This window comes from Ranitomeya imitator, chromosome 9 (genome assembly GCF_032444005.1).
Source record: "Ranitomeya imitator isolate aRanImi1 chromosome 9, aRanImi1.pri, whole genome shotgun sequence".
Classification (NCBI taxonomy): Eukaryota; Metazoa; Chordata; class Amphibia; order Anura; family Dendrobatidae; genus Ranitomeya; species Ranitomeya imitator.
The window spans coordinates 24,061,410-24,080,760 of record NC_091290.1 but is presented as its reverse complement, the minus strand read 5'-3'; the positions used below and the strand labels follow the sequence as shown (position 1 = coordinate 24,080,760).

The following is a 19,351-nucleotide window of genomic DNA, read 5'->3' as shown; positions in this document are numbered from 1 at the left end:
ATTACTAATTTTTCATTGCTTTTTGGAGTGTTTTTTTTTTTTAAATATACATTTTATCCCGTTTTTGGCTTGTCATGTTTTAAACAAGGCTGCTTTGTCTTTGATTCTTCCTGGTTTTTGGCGTTCAGGCTATGTGCCCACGTTCAGGTTTTTTCGCGCTAAAAATGCTATAAAAACTCATTAAAAACGCATACATTATGCATTCTATCATTTAGAATGCATTCTGCATGTTTTGTGCACATGGATGCGTTTTTTTCTGCGCAAAAAACGCATCGTGGTAAAAAAAATGAGCATGTTCATTATTTTTGCGGATTTTCTGCGTTTTTCCCGCAATTCTATGCATTTGGGAAAAACGCACCAAAAACACGTGAAAAACGTGGTAAAATCGCGGTAAAAACGCATGCGGATTTCTGGCAGAAATGTCTGGTTTTTGTCAGGAAAATTTCTGCAAGAAATCCTGACGTGTGCACATACCCTGACAAAGGTTTACTGATCTAGTCGTGTGCGGATTACATGCATTTTCATCTCCAGATTTTCCGCATCTAATACCCGCAGAAGAAGTTGACCTGTTGTGGTTTACAATCACACACCACAGCTCAACATGCGGCGTGGGGTTGTCGTGTTGAAAAACTGCTTCTGGGACATGTTGGAGACTGGCCGCACCAATGGTTTCCTGACCAAATCAATGTAATGCTGAACTGTTTGTGCACCTTGAATACAGATTACAGGGGTCTGACTACCATACTTTATGCCACCCAGCACCATATTCCTGGGAGAAGGACCAAAGTGTTGATACCTCGTGAATTCCTCTTCATTGCGTTGTCCATGTGGTCTCTAAACCACTCTCCGTCTATCATTGTGTCCAAGACAAATGTAGGATTAATCGCTGAAGGTGATAGACCTCTATTCCAGTCTCTGGTCTCCATCTAGAAGCCATGTGTAAAAAGCCATGAAGAAGCGTCATCCCAATCTTACTTTGTGGGGTGACACAATGTATAGTAGCGGACCCCCTCTAGTCTTCATTCTAGGTAACTTAACAGTTCTTCGTTAAATTGATTTGATTATGTAACTAACCAGTGGTGCGGACATTTCTCTAGTGTCTCAGGAGTAGTTTTTTTTTTTTAACACGACAACCCGAGATCGCATGTTGCTCGTGCTACTGTGAACCACCAAGGTGGCCTAAATATGTTACCATGGCTGCAGCGTCTCCAGACTTGTCTCCCATCGGGGACGTCATTGGTCGGTGATTACACAGGAGCTGCCAGCAGCGGATCTTGATGATTTCCCCAAATGCATTCAGTGTGACAGAACGTTCCTCAGACAACCATTAATAACCTGAGTGACAGCAGCCGAGGCCGTAACTGTTGGGATTTCTGCACGTGGCTCTTACTCCAGACTGAAGAAATTGAGATGTTAAAAAGTTTATGGTAATTTTTTCCTGATTTGCTGATCCGTGACATTTCCATCATTCCATGACTTCTCCTTGGTGTTGCAATTTCATTGCTGAGGAATGAGGAGTGTATATGATACTGTTTTTGGGTCTCGAAACCCATGATTGACCTGGGACTTGTGGATGTAATGTGGAAGAGCGTGTATGGGTGATTTTCAGTAGCGTGAATTAGCTCTTACGAAAAGCGGTTTAGCCAAAAGTGGGGGGAAAATGTAAGTAAGTGTGACTACAGAATCAAACTGAGCAAGGTTTGTTTTCAGTCTGCAACCATGGAGATACATAGGTCTGCATCGGAACTGTAGGCACAAAACGGTAATAGATTTGTCATTAATTAAAAGTAAACTACATGCAAATTTGCTGCTTCTTAGGAACGATTCTGCCCACAGCTTTCATGTGTTAGAAGGGTTTAGGTTGGTTAATTTTTATATTTGGCACCAATATCCTTTCTATTTATATAGCATCCAGTATTAGTGTTTACTTGTATAATTCTTACGTCGTTTTTTTTTTTCTGTAGTGTAAGTCACCGCATTCACACTGTCACCAGCACAGTCACCATCACCATGCAGGGCAACATGGCGGACCAAGGGTGGACCAAGAGGTGTCAACTGAGCAAGCCGTAGAGGACTACAGCAGCTGGGATATTGTAAAGGCCACTCAGTAAGTATAATGAAGAAAAAAAAAAGGAAATATAGAATTAAAGGGAATTTGTCTCCAGGTTTTTGCTATACCATTGGACATCAGCAAAATGTAGGGGCAGAGATACTAATTCTAGTGATGTATCATTTTTTGACGCTGCATTTTTTTTTTTTCTGTTTTGGTGTGTCATGCTTCAAATAAAGCTGCTTTGCTTTTGATACTCCTTGGTATTTAGCTTTGACAAAACTTTGACATACTTGGATGTGGATTACATGCATCTTTCATGTGTTTCACCACAGAAATGCACCAAAAATGTATGTGCGTTTTTACCTGCGGAATTTCTGCATCTAATGTAAGTCTATGGGCAAAATACGCAGAAAACTCAGTGTACACACGAGAGATTGACATGATGCGGTTTTGAAGCGCATCGCAGATCAGTTTAAACAGATGGGGTAAAAAAAAGCATCTGTAAATCCCATCCACTTTGTTGGAACTGTGAGCCGCTGAGTTTTTGAAGCAGCAAAAATATGGAGCGTCAAAAACGCACCCAAAGGTCCTAGTGGGAAGTTAGCCTTACGTGACTAGTCCATTTCTCTGTTACTGAGAAATCACATTTAAATTGATATGCAAATGAGGTTGATGGACTATGATAGGTCTGAAGCCTCTGTCACTCCAGCTCTACTCACCGCCCAGCACCGCCTCCTGCTTGGCAGCCTCCATGCTCTGTTACTTCAGGCAAAGGAGCAATCAGTCAAGCAGGAGGAAGGGGTTTTATGTTGGGTGGGGAATAGAGCTGGAGTGACAGAGGCTTCAGATCTACCATAATCCTTCAGCCATCATTTGAATATCAATTCTAACGTTGATTTCTCAGGAATGGAAGAACGGGACGGTCTTTGTCTTTGAAAGAGCTCCAAGCGCATTCCAATAGTTTGGGGGGTGAAATCCTGCTGATAGATTCCGTTTAAATGAGTTATACCAAGATTGCAGCCTATTAAAGATCCAAAAGGGGTGGACAGTTACAGATCTTGGGGACCCCCACCAATCATAAACACAGTTGTCCTTATGCTAAAAATAAATGTCAAAAATAATTGATTCACATAGAAAGAAGTATAAGGCCGTGGATGTGTTCTGCAGGTATCTGTTCCAAAATATACAGTATCTATAGACTCTGATTATTGTGTTTTTGTTGTGTTTTTTGTTTTCATGCATTTTTGCCTTTGATGCCGATTTGAAGAAGCATTTTTAAATGAGTCTTTTTAGTACAGAAAAGCTTTGATTCTGGACTTAAAAAAGCAAATTTTTTTTTTTATTTTTTTATTTTTTTACAAGGACTTGTTAAGGCTCTACATAGATGTCTATAGAGAAAGAAAAAACCAAAATATTCAGAGTGCAGGAGTTTTAATGAGATCAGTCTCTTTGCTGGGCCAGCAGATTTTTTATTTTTTTTTGCTGAAAGAAGGGTACGATTTACTCCACGTGGGAGCTCGACATGGATATGACAAAATGCCACATGATAGAGGCATAAATTGTAATGGCATCTGCAGGTTTACCTAATTTCAGAGAAAATCCAAAGAGCAAATTGCCCATCTGCTTCTTGTGGCGCAAAGGGTGAAGTCCGAAGCATTTATCACAACTACGTCCACAAGAACATTTTCGGCTGTGGATAGTCTGCAGCAGCTTCATCCTGTGGACTGTACCTGGGAGGCTGCAAACCCCTGCCATTTTGTTACTGACACATGTTTTATTGCCTCTAAGACCCCTTTCACACGTTAGTTTTTTGCTATCAGTTGCAATCCGTCGAATTATGAAACGAATCTGGTGACTGATGCCGCCACATCTGTTTTTTTCTCATAGACTTGTATTAGCAACGAACAGCCTCACATTTCATCTGTCGTTCGCCAGGTCCGTCTACAACAGGGGTGTCAAACTGCATTCCTCGAGGGCTGCAACCAGGTCATGTTTTCAGGATTTCCTTGTACTGCACAGGTGATAATTTAATGACCTACACACATAATGATTGCAGCACCTTGTACAATGCTAAGGAAGTCTTGAAAACACGCATGGTTTGCGGCCCTCGAGGAATGCAGTTTGACACCCCTGGTCTAAAATAGTTTGTCCGGTGGCCGGAGACGATGGACAAAGTAACGTTTTTTGTGTACGTCGAAAAAGCGGACAGTGATGGATCCGTCGCCGTCCGTCGTTTGCTCGAATGGAAGCCTATGGGTGCCGGATCAGTCAAGTGACGGAATCCGGCGACTGATGCCGTTTTTTTTAACTGAGCATACTCCAATTATTTAGGATCCAATTAGCCAGATCCGCTAGTCTGATCCCTCGAAAAAACGAAACGGTCGCATCAGTTGTTCAATCTGCGAAGGATCCGTTGAGCCAACGGATTGTGACTGTGGGCAAAAAACTGGAGTGTGAAAGGGGCCTAATTAGAGATTTCTCTGTTGCTTCTTGGCCTTTTAAGCTATTTTCCAGCAGCAGGGGACAACCTTTTGTGCAGGAAACATCACACCACCAGGCGGGTTGGTTGGTTTCTTGCCCTGCAGATAACTGTCACCTCCTCTGTGCCTCTTTACTTGTCCTCCCCTCCCCCCACCCAATGTCTGTTTGCTTTTTGACTGGTACAGGGTTATTAACCTGCACTGTATTGTAGTGTAAATTACCGTTTCTGTTTACTTTGCCGCAATGATTCAGGCAGCCTTTGTTATCCCCTGTCCCATAACACAACACTGTGGGAAATGCCAGCTGCAATAATAAACCTATACCAATGCTGCAATGCACATTATAGATAGATGGCAAAAGACCTTTAAAGCAAACATGACAGCCTGAGGCTGCACTACTGAGACATTCAGGAATTTGCTCTGATCGCCATCAGTCAGATTACCATCTATATCAATATCTACATATAAAGCAATTGCCGCTGCTTGTCCCCGTCCAGACGTTGCGTATCATGTACTGGACATCATGGGGCATTGTGGAGGCATAGCTGCTGGTCTTGCAAAAATTATTGCCAGAATTCAATTGGAACAAACAGACGTCTGCAAAAACTGGAATTGGCAATCACTCAGTGTAACCCCTTGGATGCCATCGCTCATTATAACTGTAGCATCTAAGTGGTTCTGGAGATTGGGGGTTAAGTGGTTAAAACCCTTTTAACCCTCATCCTCTCCGCAAAGTATTGGTGTGCTTATGTTATGGAGAAAATCAATTGCCGATTTTGCCACAGCTTTTTATTTTTTATTTTTGTAAGATCTGTATCAAAATCTGAGTATACAAAAACAAAACTGGGAACGAAACCGGTAAAATAGAGATGGAAAGGAATCCACTCACCTTGTATGGTTGCTACAGAGCAACATGAAACTGCCATGAAATCTATATCAGCTGCTGCAAGGACATCGGGCACTGGACAGACCAGACAGTACGCAACAATCGGGAAGGAGATGTCACATCCACAATGGTTTCCAACGGATGAAAATTATAATGTTTATTGGACAGGTTTACAAGGTCAACGTGTTTCGAGGTCGCGTAGGACCTCTTCATCAGGACAGAAACCTGGTGTGACTGACAGCTCTCTGTCATCTCTCTCCTCGCTACTCCTCCGCTTCCCCCCTCTGCAAATCTCTTCACTGGCTCCCATTCCCTCAGCGTATCCAGTTCAAATTACGAATACTGACCTACAAAGCCATCCACAACCTGTCTCCTCCATATATCTCTGATCTAATCTCCCGATATCTTCCCTCACGTAATCTCTGGTCCTCCCAAGACCTCCTTCTCTCCTCCACACTTATCCTCGCCTCCAAGTCTTCTCCCGAATATCCCCCATCCTCTGGAATTCTTTGCCCCAACACGTCTGACTATCAACCACATTCGGATCCTTCAGACGGAACCTGAAAACCCACCTCTTCAGGAAATCCTACAGCCTGCACTGCCCCCGCCTCATCACTACCGGAGCTACCGCCTCACCACTACCGTAGCTCCTGCAACCCTCAACCTACTGTCTCCATCCCCACCATCCTGTAGAATGTAAGCCCGCAAGGGCAGGGTCCTCGCCCCTCTGTATCAGTCTGTCATTGGTAGTTTACTGTAAGTGATATCTGTAATTTGTATGTAACCCCTTCTCATGTACAGCACCATGGAATTAATGGTGCTATATAAATAAATAATAAAAATAATACTCCCCTGCAAAGTAAACAAACAAAGTTCTCATGCACCAAGGACAACATCTGCAAGGAGTTTGTGTGTTCTCCCTGTGTTTGGTGGGTTTCCTCCCACATTCCAAAGACATACTGATAGGCATTCTAGATTGTGAGCCCCAATGGAGACAGTGCCGTCTGTAACGATCTGTGTAATTAGTGGCGCTATATAAGTGAGTAAATCAACTAAAAAAATAAAATACAGCTACCATAACAGAAACCTAAAGGTATGGCTCTCGGAATGAGCAAATGGAAAACAAAAAAAATAAATAAACTTTCTTTTTCTGGCTCTTAGATTTTTTTTTTTAAGAAGCTCTCATTATGGCCCTCCTCCCACATTCACATTAAGGCTATGTGCACACGTTGCGGATTAGCCTTAGGAATTTCTGGTGCGGATTCTGCCTCTCCTGGCAGAAAACGCACCTGCGGATTTGTCTTGTTTTTTGTGCGTTTTTGCTGTGGTTTTCTTGCGGATTTGCTGCGTTTTTTTACCCCTGCGGTTTTCTATAATGGAATGGGTACAAAAACGCCGCAGATTCACAAAAAAGAAGTGACATGCTACTTCTTTTAAACCGCAGCAGATTTTCCGCAAAGTGTGCACAGCATTTTTTTTTTTTCTCATTGATTTACATTGTACTGTAAATCAATTGCCGATCTGCAGCGTTTCTGCACGTCAAAAAACGCTACGGATCCTCAGAGAATCCGCAACGCATGCACATACCCTAAATGGAAATTGATGGGACCAGCTGTTTATGAGGGCCTCCCCACCAGAGGTGTCTTTCAGTGTGTTTCCTTTCCTTTTTTTTTTCTTTTTTTTCCTTCTTGTTCTTTCCATTCGTTATCTTATCTATCAATGAAAAAAAATGACACTGCACCAGTTTTGGAGTCAAGGGTCAATGTTAAATCACTGGTTGCAGTAGTCCAAAAACCAGATCGTATGACAATTTTTTTTTTTTTTAAATAAAAGACAGTGGCACTCAAAAAATTGAAAACTACCATACATCCAGTGAAATTTTTAATAAGCCATATGTGCAACAGGTAACATTTCGGTTCCACAAAGCCTTTCTCAAACCTACCGAAATCAGCTGATGGTGTAGGGGTTAACTTACTCTATACTTACCTCCTGGATGATCCTGTGACAATGCTTTCACCTTTGGTCTGTATACATTCAGACTCGTGTCACCTGTGACCACTGCAGCCTGTGATAGACTGCTGCCTGCAAAGCTGCGGAGTCAGTAAGCCAAACCTCCAAATACTCAAATTCCCTGACTCCCGACTCCACCGCACCTCCTCACTACTGACCATGTACATAAAGTGCAGCACAGGTTCATCTCAACTAAAAGCCAAGATCCTTAGGTCAGGAACAGAACAGGAAAAGAACCTGAAGACCCACCTCTTCAGACAAGCCTACAACCTGCAGTTACCACCGATCGACCAAACCGCTGCATGACTATCTCTACCCTCACCTACTGTATTCTCACCCATCCTTTGTAGATTGTGAGCCTTCGCGGGCAGGGTCCTCATTCCTCCTGTACCAGTTATGACTTGTATTGTTTAAGATTATTGTACTTGTTTTCATTATGTATACCCCTCCTCACATGTAAAGCGCCATGGAACAAATGGCGCTATAACAATAAATAATAATAATAATAATAATAGATAGTCATAGGACATTTCATAACTTTCCCAAATTCCTATTAAATATACTGCATTGAACTACTGTACCCAATTTATTATATATTTTCAGAGTCAGTCCATTTTATTCCGACTCCCCCAAAAATGGCCATCAACTCCATGACTCCGATTCCACAGCTCTGGGTTAAAGAATACAGTTTATATGATCATATATACGGAAACATTCATTTGTATAGTGTGAGAACTCCATCAAGGATGATCGTTTTTGTTTCTCCCCTCCTCCCCTGCCTTCTCTCCCCTCCTCCCCCGCCTTCTCTCCTCTCCTCCCCCGCTTTCTCTCCTCTCCTCCCCAGCCTTCTCTCCACTCCTCCCCAGCCTTCTCTCCTCTCCTCCCCAGCCTTCTCTCCACTCCTCCCCAGCCTTCTCTCCTCTCCTCCCCAGCCTTCTCTCCTCTCCTCCCCAGCCTTCTCTCCTCTCCTCCCCAGCCTTCTCTCCTCTCCTCCCCAGCCTTCTCTCCTCTCCTCCCCAGCCTTCTCTCCCCTCCTCCCCTGCCTTCTCTCCCCTCCTCCCCCGCCTTCTCTCCTCTCCTCCCCCGCCTTCTCTCCTCTCCTCCCCCGCCTTCTCTCCTCTCCTCCCCCGCTTTCTCTCCTCTCCTCCCCAGCCTTCTCTCCACTCCTCCCCAGCCTTCTCTCCTCTCCTCCCCAGCCTTCTCTCCTCTCCTCCCCCGCTTTCTCTCCTCCCCAGCCTTCTCTCCACTCCTCCCCAGCCTTCTCTCCACTCCTCCCCAGCCTTCTCTCCCCTCCTCCCCTGCCTTCTCTCCCCTCCTCCCTGCCTTCTCTCCTCTCCTCCCCCGCCTTCTCTCCTCTCCTCCCCCGCCTTCTCTCCTCTCCTCCCCCGCCTTCTCTCCTCTCCTCCCCAGCCTTCTCTCCTCTCCTCCCCAGCCTTCTCTCCTCTCCTCCCCAGACTTCTCTCCTCCCCAGCCTTCTCTCCTCTCCCCCCGACTTCTCTCCTCTCCCCCCGACTTCTCTCCTCTCCCCCCGACTTCTCTCCTCTCCCCCCGACTTCTCTCCTCTCCCCCCGACTTCTCTCCTCTCCCCCCGACTTCTCTCCTCTCCCCCCGACTTCTCTCCTCTCCCCCCGACTTCTCTCCTCTCCCCCCCGACTTCTCTCCTCTCCCCCCGACTTCTCTCCTCTCCCCCCGACTTCTCTCCTCTCCCCCCGACTTCTCTCCTCTCCCCCCGACTTCTCTCCTCTCCCCCCGACTTCTCTCCTCTCCCCCCGACTTCTCTCCTCTCCCCCCGACTTCTCTCCTCTCCCCCCGACTTCTCTCCTCTCCCCCCGACTTCTCTCCTCTCCCCCCGACTTCTCTCCTCTCCCCCCGACTTCTCTCCTCTCCCCCCGACTTCTCTCCTCTCCCCCCGACTTCTCTCCTCTCCCCCCGACTTCTCTCCTCTCCCCCCGACTTCTCTCCTCTCCCCCCGACTTCTCTCCTCTCCCCCCGACTTCTCTCCTCTCCCCCCGACTTCTCTCCTCTCCCCCCGACTTCTCTCCTCTCCCCCCGACTTCTCTCCTCTCCCCCCGACTTCTCTCCTCTCCCCCCGACTTCTCTCCTCTCCCCCCGACTTCTCTCCTCTCCCCCCGACTTCTCTCCTCTCCCCCCGACTTCTCTCCTCTCCCCCCGACTTCTCTCCTCTCCCCCCGACTTCTCTCCTCTCCCCCCGACTTCTCCCTTTCTTCCCCCCACCTTCTCCCCTCTTTCGCTTTTTCTTCACTCCGCCTTTGCCCTTCCATTATGGGTGTGGCAGTATTGTAGTAAATGCTTCTCCACCTGTATTGTATAATAAAATAAGCTGTCTGATGTTCTCAAATTTCCTTTTCGATCTGTGTGAGCAATAATATCTTTTGTTTTCGTTTCAGACACGGCTTACTTGATCGATGCAGAGAGCTGGTAGAGGCGGGTTATGATGTTCGACAACCAGATAGTGAGAATGTGACTCTCCTGCACTGGGCGGCTATTAATAATAGAGCCGATCTTGTAAAGTATGTGATTGTGTATACATGCCCTGCTCATATACTGCATTAATCTACAGAACAACTAAAAGTGCTGATATTTCCCTGACCATATGATTCTTTCAAACCCAGGTACTTCATTTCCAAAGGAGCAATTGTGGATCAGCTTGGAGGAACTTTAAACTCCACTCCACTTCATTGGGCCGTCAGGTACTGGAGCCTTAATTCATCAGTATTAAAGACTGCAATTATAGGGAATAAAGAAAAAATAGTCTATCCATGTTCAACAAAATCCATTGAAAAGCACCACAGCCATTGCCTCATTTTATGCATAAGTAATGGCTTGCATTATAGTAGTTATATTCCTGTACATAGGAGCAGTGTTGTAGTAGTTATATTCTTGTACATAGGGGCAGTATTATAGTAGTTATATTCCTGTACATAGGAGCAGTATTATAGTAGTTATATTCTTGTACATAGGGGCAGTATTACAGTAGTTATATTCTTGTACATAGGGGCAGTATTATAGTACTTATAATTTTGTACCTAGGAGCAGTATTATAGTAGTTATATTCTTGTACATAGGGGCAGTATTATAGTAGCTATATTCTTGTACATAGGGGGCAGTATTACAGTAGTTATATTCTTGTACATAGGGGCCGTATTATAGTAGTTATATTCTTGTTCATAGGGGCAGTATTATAGTAGTTATATTCTTGTACATAGGGGCCGTATTATAGTAGTTATATTGTTGTACATAGGGGCAGTATTATAGTAGTTATATTCTTGTACATAGGAGCAGTATTATAGTAGCTATATTCTTGTACATAGGGGGCAGTATTACAGTAGTTATATTCTTGTACATAGGGGCAGTATTATAGTCGTTATATTCTTGTACATAGGAGCAGTATTATAGTAGTTATATTCCTGTACATAGGGGGCAGTATTATAGTAGTTATATTGTTGTACATAGTGGCAGTATTATAGTAGTTATATTGTTATACATAGGAGCAGTGTTGTAGTAGTTATATTTTTGTATGTTTGTTATATTTTTTTATGGTTTCTAAGTGGACACATTGGGTAAAAAAATATTTAACAATAGATAAATACAAAACATTTACGGTCCATACCTTTCCAGGTTATTAGAAGAGGAAATGGGGTAGTAAGCAGTAAGGCTGCATGCCTCTGGCTTCTGATTACTAAACCCATATCCTGTGTGGTAAGTGGTAGCCTTCCTCCCCCTGTAGCTGTCGTTATAAGATTACTGCTGTGGGAATGATGAAAATGCAGAAAGTTCCTCATTGAGTCACATTCCAGGTAAACCGGCCCATCTGCCATGTGTTATCTGGATAACCATCTCTGCAGGGAGAGGCCGGCGGGGTGAAATAATGTGCTGTAATAATTGCTTCCCGGATACTTAGTTTTGTGGCAGTGGGTCAGGTATCTGCTTCCTGTCTACTTGTAAATGAAGTTTATCTGTAATTCAATGAAATGTTAATCAACTTTATAATATACCGCACTTTCAATTCCAACCTACTGTCAATATGTGATTAAAGCCTTAAAGCTGAATATTACAGGTTTCCGGTCTCTAGACGGAAGCAGGAATGTTTCCATTCTTGGAAAGCAAGCAGAGATCTTGAAAATTGTAGAAAATTGAATCACAAAGTGTGTTAGGAAGTTACTGAACTTTTCAATGAGCTCTGAAGCTTTATTTTCGAGTTAAGACCTTGCTAGACAGCGTTGTTCTTGCCACAGTACTTAAAATTGCTTTAGGGTATGTGCACACGTAGAATGGTCCACTGCGGATTTTTCCGCAGCGGATTTCATAAATCCGCAGGGCAAAAACACTGCGTTTCTCCTGCGGATTTATCGCGGATTTAATGCAGTTTTTGTGTGGATTCCACTGCGGTTTTACACCTGCGGTTTTCTATTATGGAGCAGGTGTAAAACCGCTGCGGAATCTGCACAAAGAATTGACATGCTGCGGAATGTAAACCGCTGCGTTTCCGGGCGTTTTTTTCCGCAGCATGTGCACTGCGGATTGCGTTTCCCATAGGTTTACATTGTACTGTAAACGCATGGGAAAATGCTGCGGATTCGCAGCAAAATCTGCAGCGTGTGAACATAGCCTTACAATCATAGTTTTTACTGTGATTCTATTTGTGTCTCACTCTGGAGGAGCCTGTGTCTCACTCTGGAGGAGCCTGTGTCTCACTCTGGAGGAGCCTGTGTCTCACTCTGGAGGAGCCTGTGTCTCACTCTGGAGGAGCCTGTGTCTCGCTCTGGAGGAGCCTGTGTCTCGCTCTGGAGGAGCCTGTGTCTCGCTCTGGAGGAGCCTGTGTCTCGCTCTGGAGGAGCCTGTGTCTCGCTCTGGAGGAGCCTGTGTCTCGCTCTGGAGGAGCCTGTGTCTCGCTCTGGAGGAGCCTGTGTCTCGCTCTGGAGGAGCCTGTGTCTCGCTCTGGAGGAGCCTGTGTCTCGCTCTGGAGGAGCCTGTGTCTCGCTCTGGAGGAGCCGGTGTCTCGCTCTGGAGGAGCCGGTGTCTCGCTCTGGAGGAGCCGGTGTCTCGCTCTGGAGGAGCCGGTGTCTCGCTCTGGAGGAGCCGGTGTCTCGCTCTGGAGGAGCCGGTGTCTCGCTCTGGAGGAGCCGGTGTCTCGCTCTGGAGGAGCCGGTGTCTCGCTCTGGAGGAGCCGGTGTCTCGCTCTGGAGGAGCCGGTGTCTCGCTCTGGAGGAGCCGGTGTCTCGCTCTGGAGGAGCCGGTGTCTCGCTCTGGAGGAGCCGGTGTCTCGCTCTGGAGGAGCCGGTGTCTCGCTCTGGAGGAGCCGGTGTCTCGCTCTGGAGGAGCCGGTGTCTCGCTCTGGAGGAGCCGGTGTCTCGCTCTGGAGGAGCCGGTGTCTCGCTCTGGAGGAGCCGGTGTCTCGCTCTGGAGGAGCCGGTGTCTCGCTCTGGAGGAGCCGGTGTCTCGCTCTGGAGGAGCCGGTGTCTCGCTCTGGAGGAGCCGGTGTCTCGCTCTGGAGGAGCCGGTGTCTCGCTCTGGAGGAGCCGGTGTCTCGCTCTGGAGGAGCCGGTGTCTCGCTCTGGAGGAGCCGGTGTCTCGCTCTGGAGGAGCCGGTGTCTCGCTCTGGAGGAGCCGGTGTCTCGCTCTGGAGGAGCCGGTGTCTCGCTCTGGAGGAGCCGGTGTCTCGCTCTGGAGGAGCCGGTGTCTCGCTCTGGAGGAGCCGGTGTCTCGCTCTGGAGGAGCCGGTGTCTCGCTCTGGAGGAGCCGGTGTCTCGCTCTGGAGGAGCCGGTGTCTCGCTCTGGAGGAGCCGGTGTCTCGCTCTGGAGGAGCCGGTGTCTCGCTCTGGAGGAGCCGGTGTCTCGCTCTGGAGGAGCCGGTGTCTCGCTCTGGAGGAGCCGGTGTCTCGCTCTGGAGGAGCCGGTGTCTCGCTCTGGAGGAGCCGGTGTCTCGCTCTGGAGGAGCCGGTGTCTCGCTCTGGAGGAGCCGGTGTCTCGCTCTGGAGGAGCCGGTGTCTCGCTCTGGAGGAGCCGGTGTCTCGCTCTGGAGGAGCCGGTGTCTCGCTCTGGAGGAGCCGGTGTCTCGCTCTGGAGGAGCCGGTGTCTCGCTCTGGAGGAGCCGGCGTCTCGCTCTGGAGGAGCCGGCGTCTCGCTCTGGAGGAGCCGGCGTCTCGCTCTGGAGGAGCCGGCGTCTCGCTCTGGAGGAGCCGGCGTCTCGCTCTGGAGGAGCCGGCGTCTCGCTCTGGAGGAGCCGGCGTCTCGCTCTGGAGGAGCCGGCGTCTCGCTCTGGAGGAGCCGGCGTCTCGCTCTGGAGGAGCCGGCGTCTCGCTCTGGAGGAGCCGGCGTCTCGCTCTGGAGGAGCCGGCGTCTCGCTCTGGAGGAGCCGGCGTCTCGCTCTGGAGGAGCCGGCGTCTCGCTCTGGAGGAGCCGGCGTCTCGCTCTGGAGGAGCCGGCGTCTCGCTCTGGAGGAGCCGGCGTCTCGCTCTGGAGGAGCCGGCGTCTCGCTCTGGAGGAGCCGGCGTCTCGCTCTGGAGGAGCCGGCGTCTCGCTCTGGAGGAGCCGGCGTCTCGCTCTGGAGGAGCCGGCGTCTCGCTCTGGAGGAGCCGGCGTCTCGCTCTGGAGGAGCCGGCGTCTCGCTCTGGAGGAGCCGGCGTCTCGCTCTGGAGGAGCCGGCGTCTCGCTCTGGAGGAGCCGGCGTCTCGCTCTGGAGGAGCCGGCGTCTCGCTCTGGAGGAGCCGGCGTCTCGCTCTGGAGGAGCCGGCGTCTCGCTCTGGAGGAGCCGGCGTCTCGCTCTGGAGGAGCCGGCGTCTCGCTCTGGAGGAGCCGGCGTCTCGCTCTGGAGGAGCCGGCGTCTCGCTCTGGAGGAGCCGGCGTCTCGCTCTGGAGGAGCCGGCGTCTCGCTCTGGAGGAGCCGGCGTCTCGCTCTGGAGGAGCCGGCGTCTCGCTCTGGAGGAGCCGGCGTCTCGCTCTGGAGGAGCCGGCGTCTCGCTCTGGAGGAGCCGGCGTCTCGCTCTGGAGGAGCCGGCGTCTCGCTCTGGAGGAGCCGGCGTCTCGCTCTGGAGGAGCCGGCGTCTCGCTCTGGAGGAGCCGGCGTCTCGCTCTGGAGGAGCCGGCGTCTCGCTCTGGAGGAGCCGGCGTCTCGCTCTGGAGGAGCCGGCGTCTCGCTCTGGAGGAGCCGGCGTCTCGCTCTGGAGGAGCCGGCGTCTCGCTCTGGAGGAGCCGGCGTCTCGCTCTGGAGGAGCCGGCGTCTCGCTCTGGAGGAGCCGGCGTCTCGCTCTGGAGGAGCCGGCGTCTCGCTCTGGAGGAGCCGGCGTCTCGCTCTGGAGGAGCCGGCGTCTCGCTCTGGAGGAGCCGGCGTCTCGCTCTGGAGGAGCCGGCGTCTCGCTCTGGAGGAGCCGGCGTCTCGCTCTGGAGGAGCCGGCGTCTCGCTCTGGAGGAGCCGGCGTCTCGCTCTGGAGGAGCCGGCGTCTCGCTCTGGAGGAGCCGGCGTCTCGCTCTGGAGGAGCCGGCGTCTCGCTCTGGAGGAGCCGGCGTCTCGCTCTGGAGGAGCCGGCGTCTCGCTCTGGAGGAGCCGGCGTCTCGCTCTGGAGGAGCCGGCGTCTCGCTCTGGAGGAGCCGGCGTCTCGCTCTGGAGGAGCCGGCGTCTCGCTCTGGAGGAGCCGGCGTCTCGCTCTGGAGGAGCCGGCGTCTCGCTCTGGAGGAGCCGGCGTCTCGCTCTGGAGGAGCCGGCGTCTCGCTCTGGAGGAGCCGGCGTCTCGCTCTGGAGGAGCCGGCGTCTCGCTCTGGAGGAGCCGGCGTCTCGCTCTGGAGGAGCCGGCGTCTCGCTCTGGAGGAGCCGGCGTCTCGCTCTGGAGGAGCCGGCGTCTCGCTCTGGAGGAGCCGGCGTCTCGCTCTGGAGGAGCCGGCGTCTCGCTCTGGAGGAGCCGGCGTCTCGCTCTGGAGGAGCCGGCGTCTCGCTCTGGAGGAGCCGGCGTCTCGCTCTGGAGGAGCCGGCGTCTCGCTCTGGAGGAGCCGGCGTCTCGCTCTGGAGGAGCCGGCGTCTCGCTCTGGAGGAGCCGGCGTCTCGCTCTGGAGGAGCCGGCGTCTCGCTCTGGAGGAGCCGGCGTCTCGCTCTGGAGGAGCCGGCGTCTCGCTCTGGAGGAGCCGGCGTCTCGCTCTGGAGGAGCCGGCGTCTCGCTCTGGAGGAGCCGGCGTCTCGCTCTGGAGGAGCCGGCGTCTCGCTCTGGAGGAGCCGGCGTCTCGCTCTGGAGGAGCCGGCGTCTCGCTCTGGAGGAGCCGGCGTCTCGCTCTGGAGGAGCCGGCGTCTCGCTCTGGAGGAGCCGGCGTCTCGCTCTGGAGGAGCCGGCGTCTCGCTCTGGAGGAGCCGGCGTCTCGCTCTGGAGGAGCCGGCGTCTCGCTCTGGAGGAGCCGGCGTCTCGCTCTGGAGGAGCCGGCGTCTCGCTCTGGAGGAGCCGGCGTCTCGCTCTGGAGGAGCCGGCGTCTCGCTCTGGAGGAGCCGGCGTCTCGCTCTGGAGGAGCCGGCGTCTCGCTCTGGAGGAGCCGGCGTCTCGCTCTGGAGGAGCCGGCGTCTCGCTCTGGAGGAGCCGGCGTCTCGCTCTGGAGGAGCCGGCGTCTCGCTCTGGAGGAGCCGGCGTCTCGCTCTGGAGGAGCCGGCGTCTCGCTCTGGAGGAGCCGGCGTCTCGCTCTGGAGGAGCCGGCGTCTCGCTCTGGAGGAGCCGGCGTCTCGCTCTGGAGGAGCCGGCGTCTCGCTCTGGAGGAGCCGGCGTCTCGCTCTGGAGGAGCCGGCGTCTCGCTCTGGAGGAGCCGGCGTCTCGCTCTGGAGGAGCCGGCGTCTCGCTCTGGAGGAGCCGGCGTCTCGCTCTGGAGGAGCCGGCGTCTCGCTCTGGAGGAGCCGGCGTCTCGCTCTGGAGGAGCCGGCGTCTCGCTCTGGAGGAGCCGGCGTCTCGCTCTGGAGGAGCCGGCGTCTCGCTCTGGAGGAGCCGGCGTCTCGCTCTGGAGGAGCCGGCGTCTCGCTCTGGAGGAGCCGGCGTCTCGCTCTGGAGGAGCCGGCGTCTCGCTCTGGAGGAGCCGGCGTCTCGCTCTGGAGGAGCCGGCGTCTCGCTCTGGAGGAGCCGGCGTCTCGCTCTGGAGGAGCCGGCGTCTCGCTCTGGAGGAGCCGGCGTCTCGCTCTGGAGGAGCCGGCGTCTCGCTCTGGAGGAGCCGGCGTCTCGCTCTGGAGGAGCCGGCGTCTCGCTCTGGAGGAGCCGGCGTCTCGCTCTGGAGGAGCCGGCGTCTCGCTCTGGAGGAGCCGGCGTCTCGCTCTGGAGGAGCCGGCGTCTCGCTCTGGAGGAGCCGGCGTCTCGCTCTGGAGGAGCCGGCGTCTCGCTCTGGAGGAGCCGGCGTCTCGCTCTGGAGGAGCCGGCGTCTCGCTCTGGAGGAGCCGGCGTCTCGCTCTGGAGGAGCCGGCGTCTCGCTCTGGAGGAGCCGGCGTCTCTGGAGGTCTTTGTATTGCATGACTCCCTATTAATTGAGAACTATGTAATACTTCGTTTCACCAGTGGGTGGTGCTGTAGGAAAATTGAAAACTTACCGCTAGGTTTCCTCAAGAATTAAAGTAAAGATGATTGGGGCGTGGCCTAGCAGGAGATGTGAGAGGACGCTTGCTGGACCTCTCCCGCTGCCCGAATGGAGACTTAGGAGATTCTAAAGGCGCCGCCGAACGCCAAACACCGGAGGAGCAGCTCCTGAGTAACCGGGGAGCAGGGAGAGTAAACCGCACGCTGCAGGAGCCGGTAAATGACGCGCAAAAGGCAGAAAGAAGCCGGGGTGGCGGGCTGCACGCGCTCCCAAGATGGCGCCGACAGCGCAGCGGAGGAGGCGGCAAAGGCAGGCGCTGCTTACCAGAAGCGGCTAGAAATATTAGCAAAGCTGGAGCAGTTCGCCAGAACAGAGGAGGCAGGACGGATGATGCAAGGAGCTGAAGGAGAGGTGACAGGAGGAGAGGTGGACTCAGTGGAGCAGACGGGTGAGCAGGCTGGGGCACAGAGGGAGGTGGTTGAGAGTGAACCCTGCATGGCACCCACCATAACACCAGCCATAAGCAATGCTCCACTGGATAAAGTGGCTGGGCTGGCCCTGGATTGTGCAGCACAGCTGGGAACTGTATGTACTGATGAGGCTGCGGAGCCGACCCTGAGGGACATTTTCTCTGCTATACTGTCTTGCAAGACTGCATTAACAACCCTAACTGCTCAGGTAGATGGCCTGAAGGGGGAGGTTTCCTCGTTCCGCTCAGCTATGCACAAAATGGAGGGGAGAATTGAACTGTTAGAGGAACGTGTAGGGGGAGTGGAGGACCAAATTGCCGAAATGGCTAAAAGGGAGAAAAAATACATCCAGCGCATTTCAAAGTTGGAGCTTAAAACTGACGATCTGGAGAACCGCTCACGTAGAAATAACTTGAGAATTATCGGTGTGCCTGAAAAGGCAGAAGGAAACAACCCCACTGAATTTATGGAGACATGGCTGAAAACTAAGGTGGGAGGAGATAGTCTCACTAAATTATTTGCGGTTGAAAGAGCGCACAGGGTGCCGTCCAGACCTCTGCCCCCTGGATCCCCTCCAAGGACCTTTCTGACTAAAATCCTGAACTATAGGGACCGAGATATTCTGCTGAGAAAGGCCAGGAATATGGAGGAATTAACCATCGATGGCAACCGAGTATCTATCTATCCTGACTATTCCACAATTGTGCAGAGGCTTAGGATGAAATTTGGAGAGGCTAAAAGACGTTTGCGTGAACTGGGCCTGGCTTATTCTATGCTGTATCCGGCAAAACTACGCGTGGTGGCTATGGACAAGGTCCACTTTTTTCAGAGCCCCGAGGAAGTGTCACACTGGTTGGATCTGAACGCGAAGCGTATTGGAGCGGAAAAGAACCGCTGAGGAGGACCAGGAGTGATTTTCTGACTAAAGTGTTCATTTGGTAGAATTAACTGAGTTACCGGTTCATTGTGACAGAATACTGGAGACATTTGTTTTGAAGGACTAGTGCGCTATGGTTGTGTTCGGCGGCGCAACTGTTTTTACATTCTGTTTCAGATGGGCGGGGGGAGGGGAACGACATGGATAACGGGGAATTTATTGTGGGTGAGTGTCAGCTTTTAAGTCACTGGTAGGAGTGTGTTAGTACGTTCCCTTTTTCTCATATAGAGAGGGAGTAGGAGTTCTGTGAGGAAGGAGGTTATTGAGGGAGGGAGAGGTAAGGTTTGGGTTATTTTGCAATAATGAGGGATTGGGGGGAGGTTTGGGGTGGGTGGGGTCAGTTCAGGGGGGGGAAGAAGATCAAAGGATGGGAAGAGCATTTTCATTGTTTGGCAATATGATGGGAGATAAAGTTAAAATTTTGAGCTGGAACATTAGAGGTCTATCGAACAATACAAAGCGTACGGCGATTTTGCAATATATTTTGAGAGGCCCTCACTGATATGCCTTCAGGAAACCCATTTAGTTAAAGAAAAAGTGGATATACTGCATAAAAGATGGGTGAGGAAGGCGTATCACGCGACATTCTCGGCCTACGCTAGAGGGGTGTCAATTCTTGTGCACACGAGCGTACCGTTTGAGGAGGTGGAGGTGGTGATAGACAGTGATGGACAGTATGTATTCCTAGTGTGTAAAATATTTGCTAAATTGCTATGTGTAGTGTCGGTATATATTCCTCCACCGTACTCGGGGAAAAAATTGCAGGAAATCCTAAATATAGCCGGTAGATGGGGAGGAGTTCCTTTGCTTATAATAGGAGATGTCAATAACATTATCAATGATCACTGGGATAAGGGTCAGCACGCACCGCTAAGGGCGGAAGGGAATGAGACAGCGTTTGGCAGTTATTTGAAAGAAGTGGCATGGAGGGATCTGTGGAGAGTCCGTAACATTGACACATACTGT

At 51.5% G+C, this 19,351-nt stretch overlaps 1 protein-coding gene across 1 annotated transcript in view; it reads left to right on the top strand.

Moving 5' to 3' along the window:
- The window catches only part of ZDHHC13 (zinc finger DHHC-type palmitoyltransferase 13), a 54,621-nt gene that overhangs the window by 10,374 nt on the left and 24,896 nt on the right, over positions 1 to 19,351 (top strand). Inside the window, exons 2-4 of the mRNA XM_069739970.1 lie at positions 1,965 to 2,107; positions 9,838 to 9,960; positions 10,063 to 10,140. Of these exons, the coding sequence (XP_069596071.1) occupies positions 1,965 to 2,107; positions 9,838 to 9,960; positions 10,063 to 10,140 (344 nt within the window). The remainder of the gene's footprint in view (positions 1 to 1,964; positions 2,108 to 9,837; positions 9,961 to 10,062; positions 10,141 to 19,351) is intronic.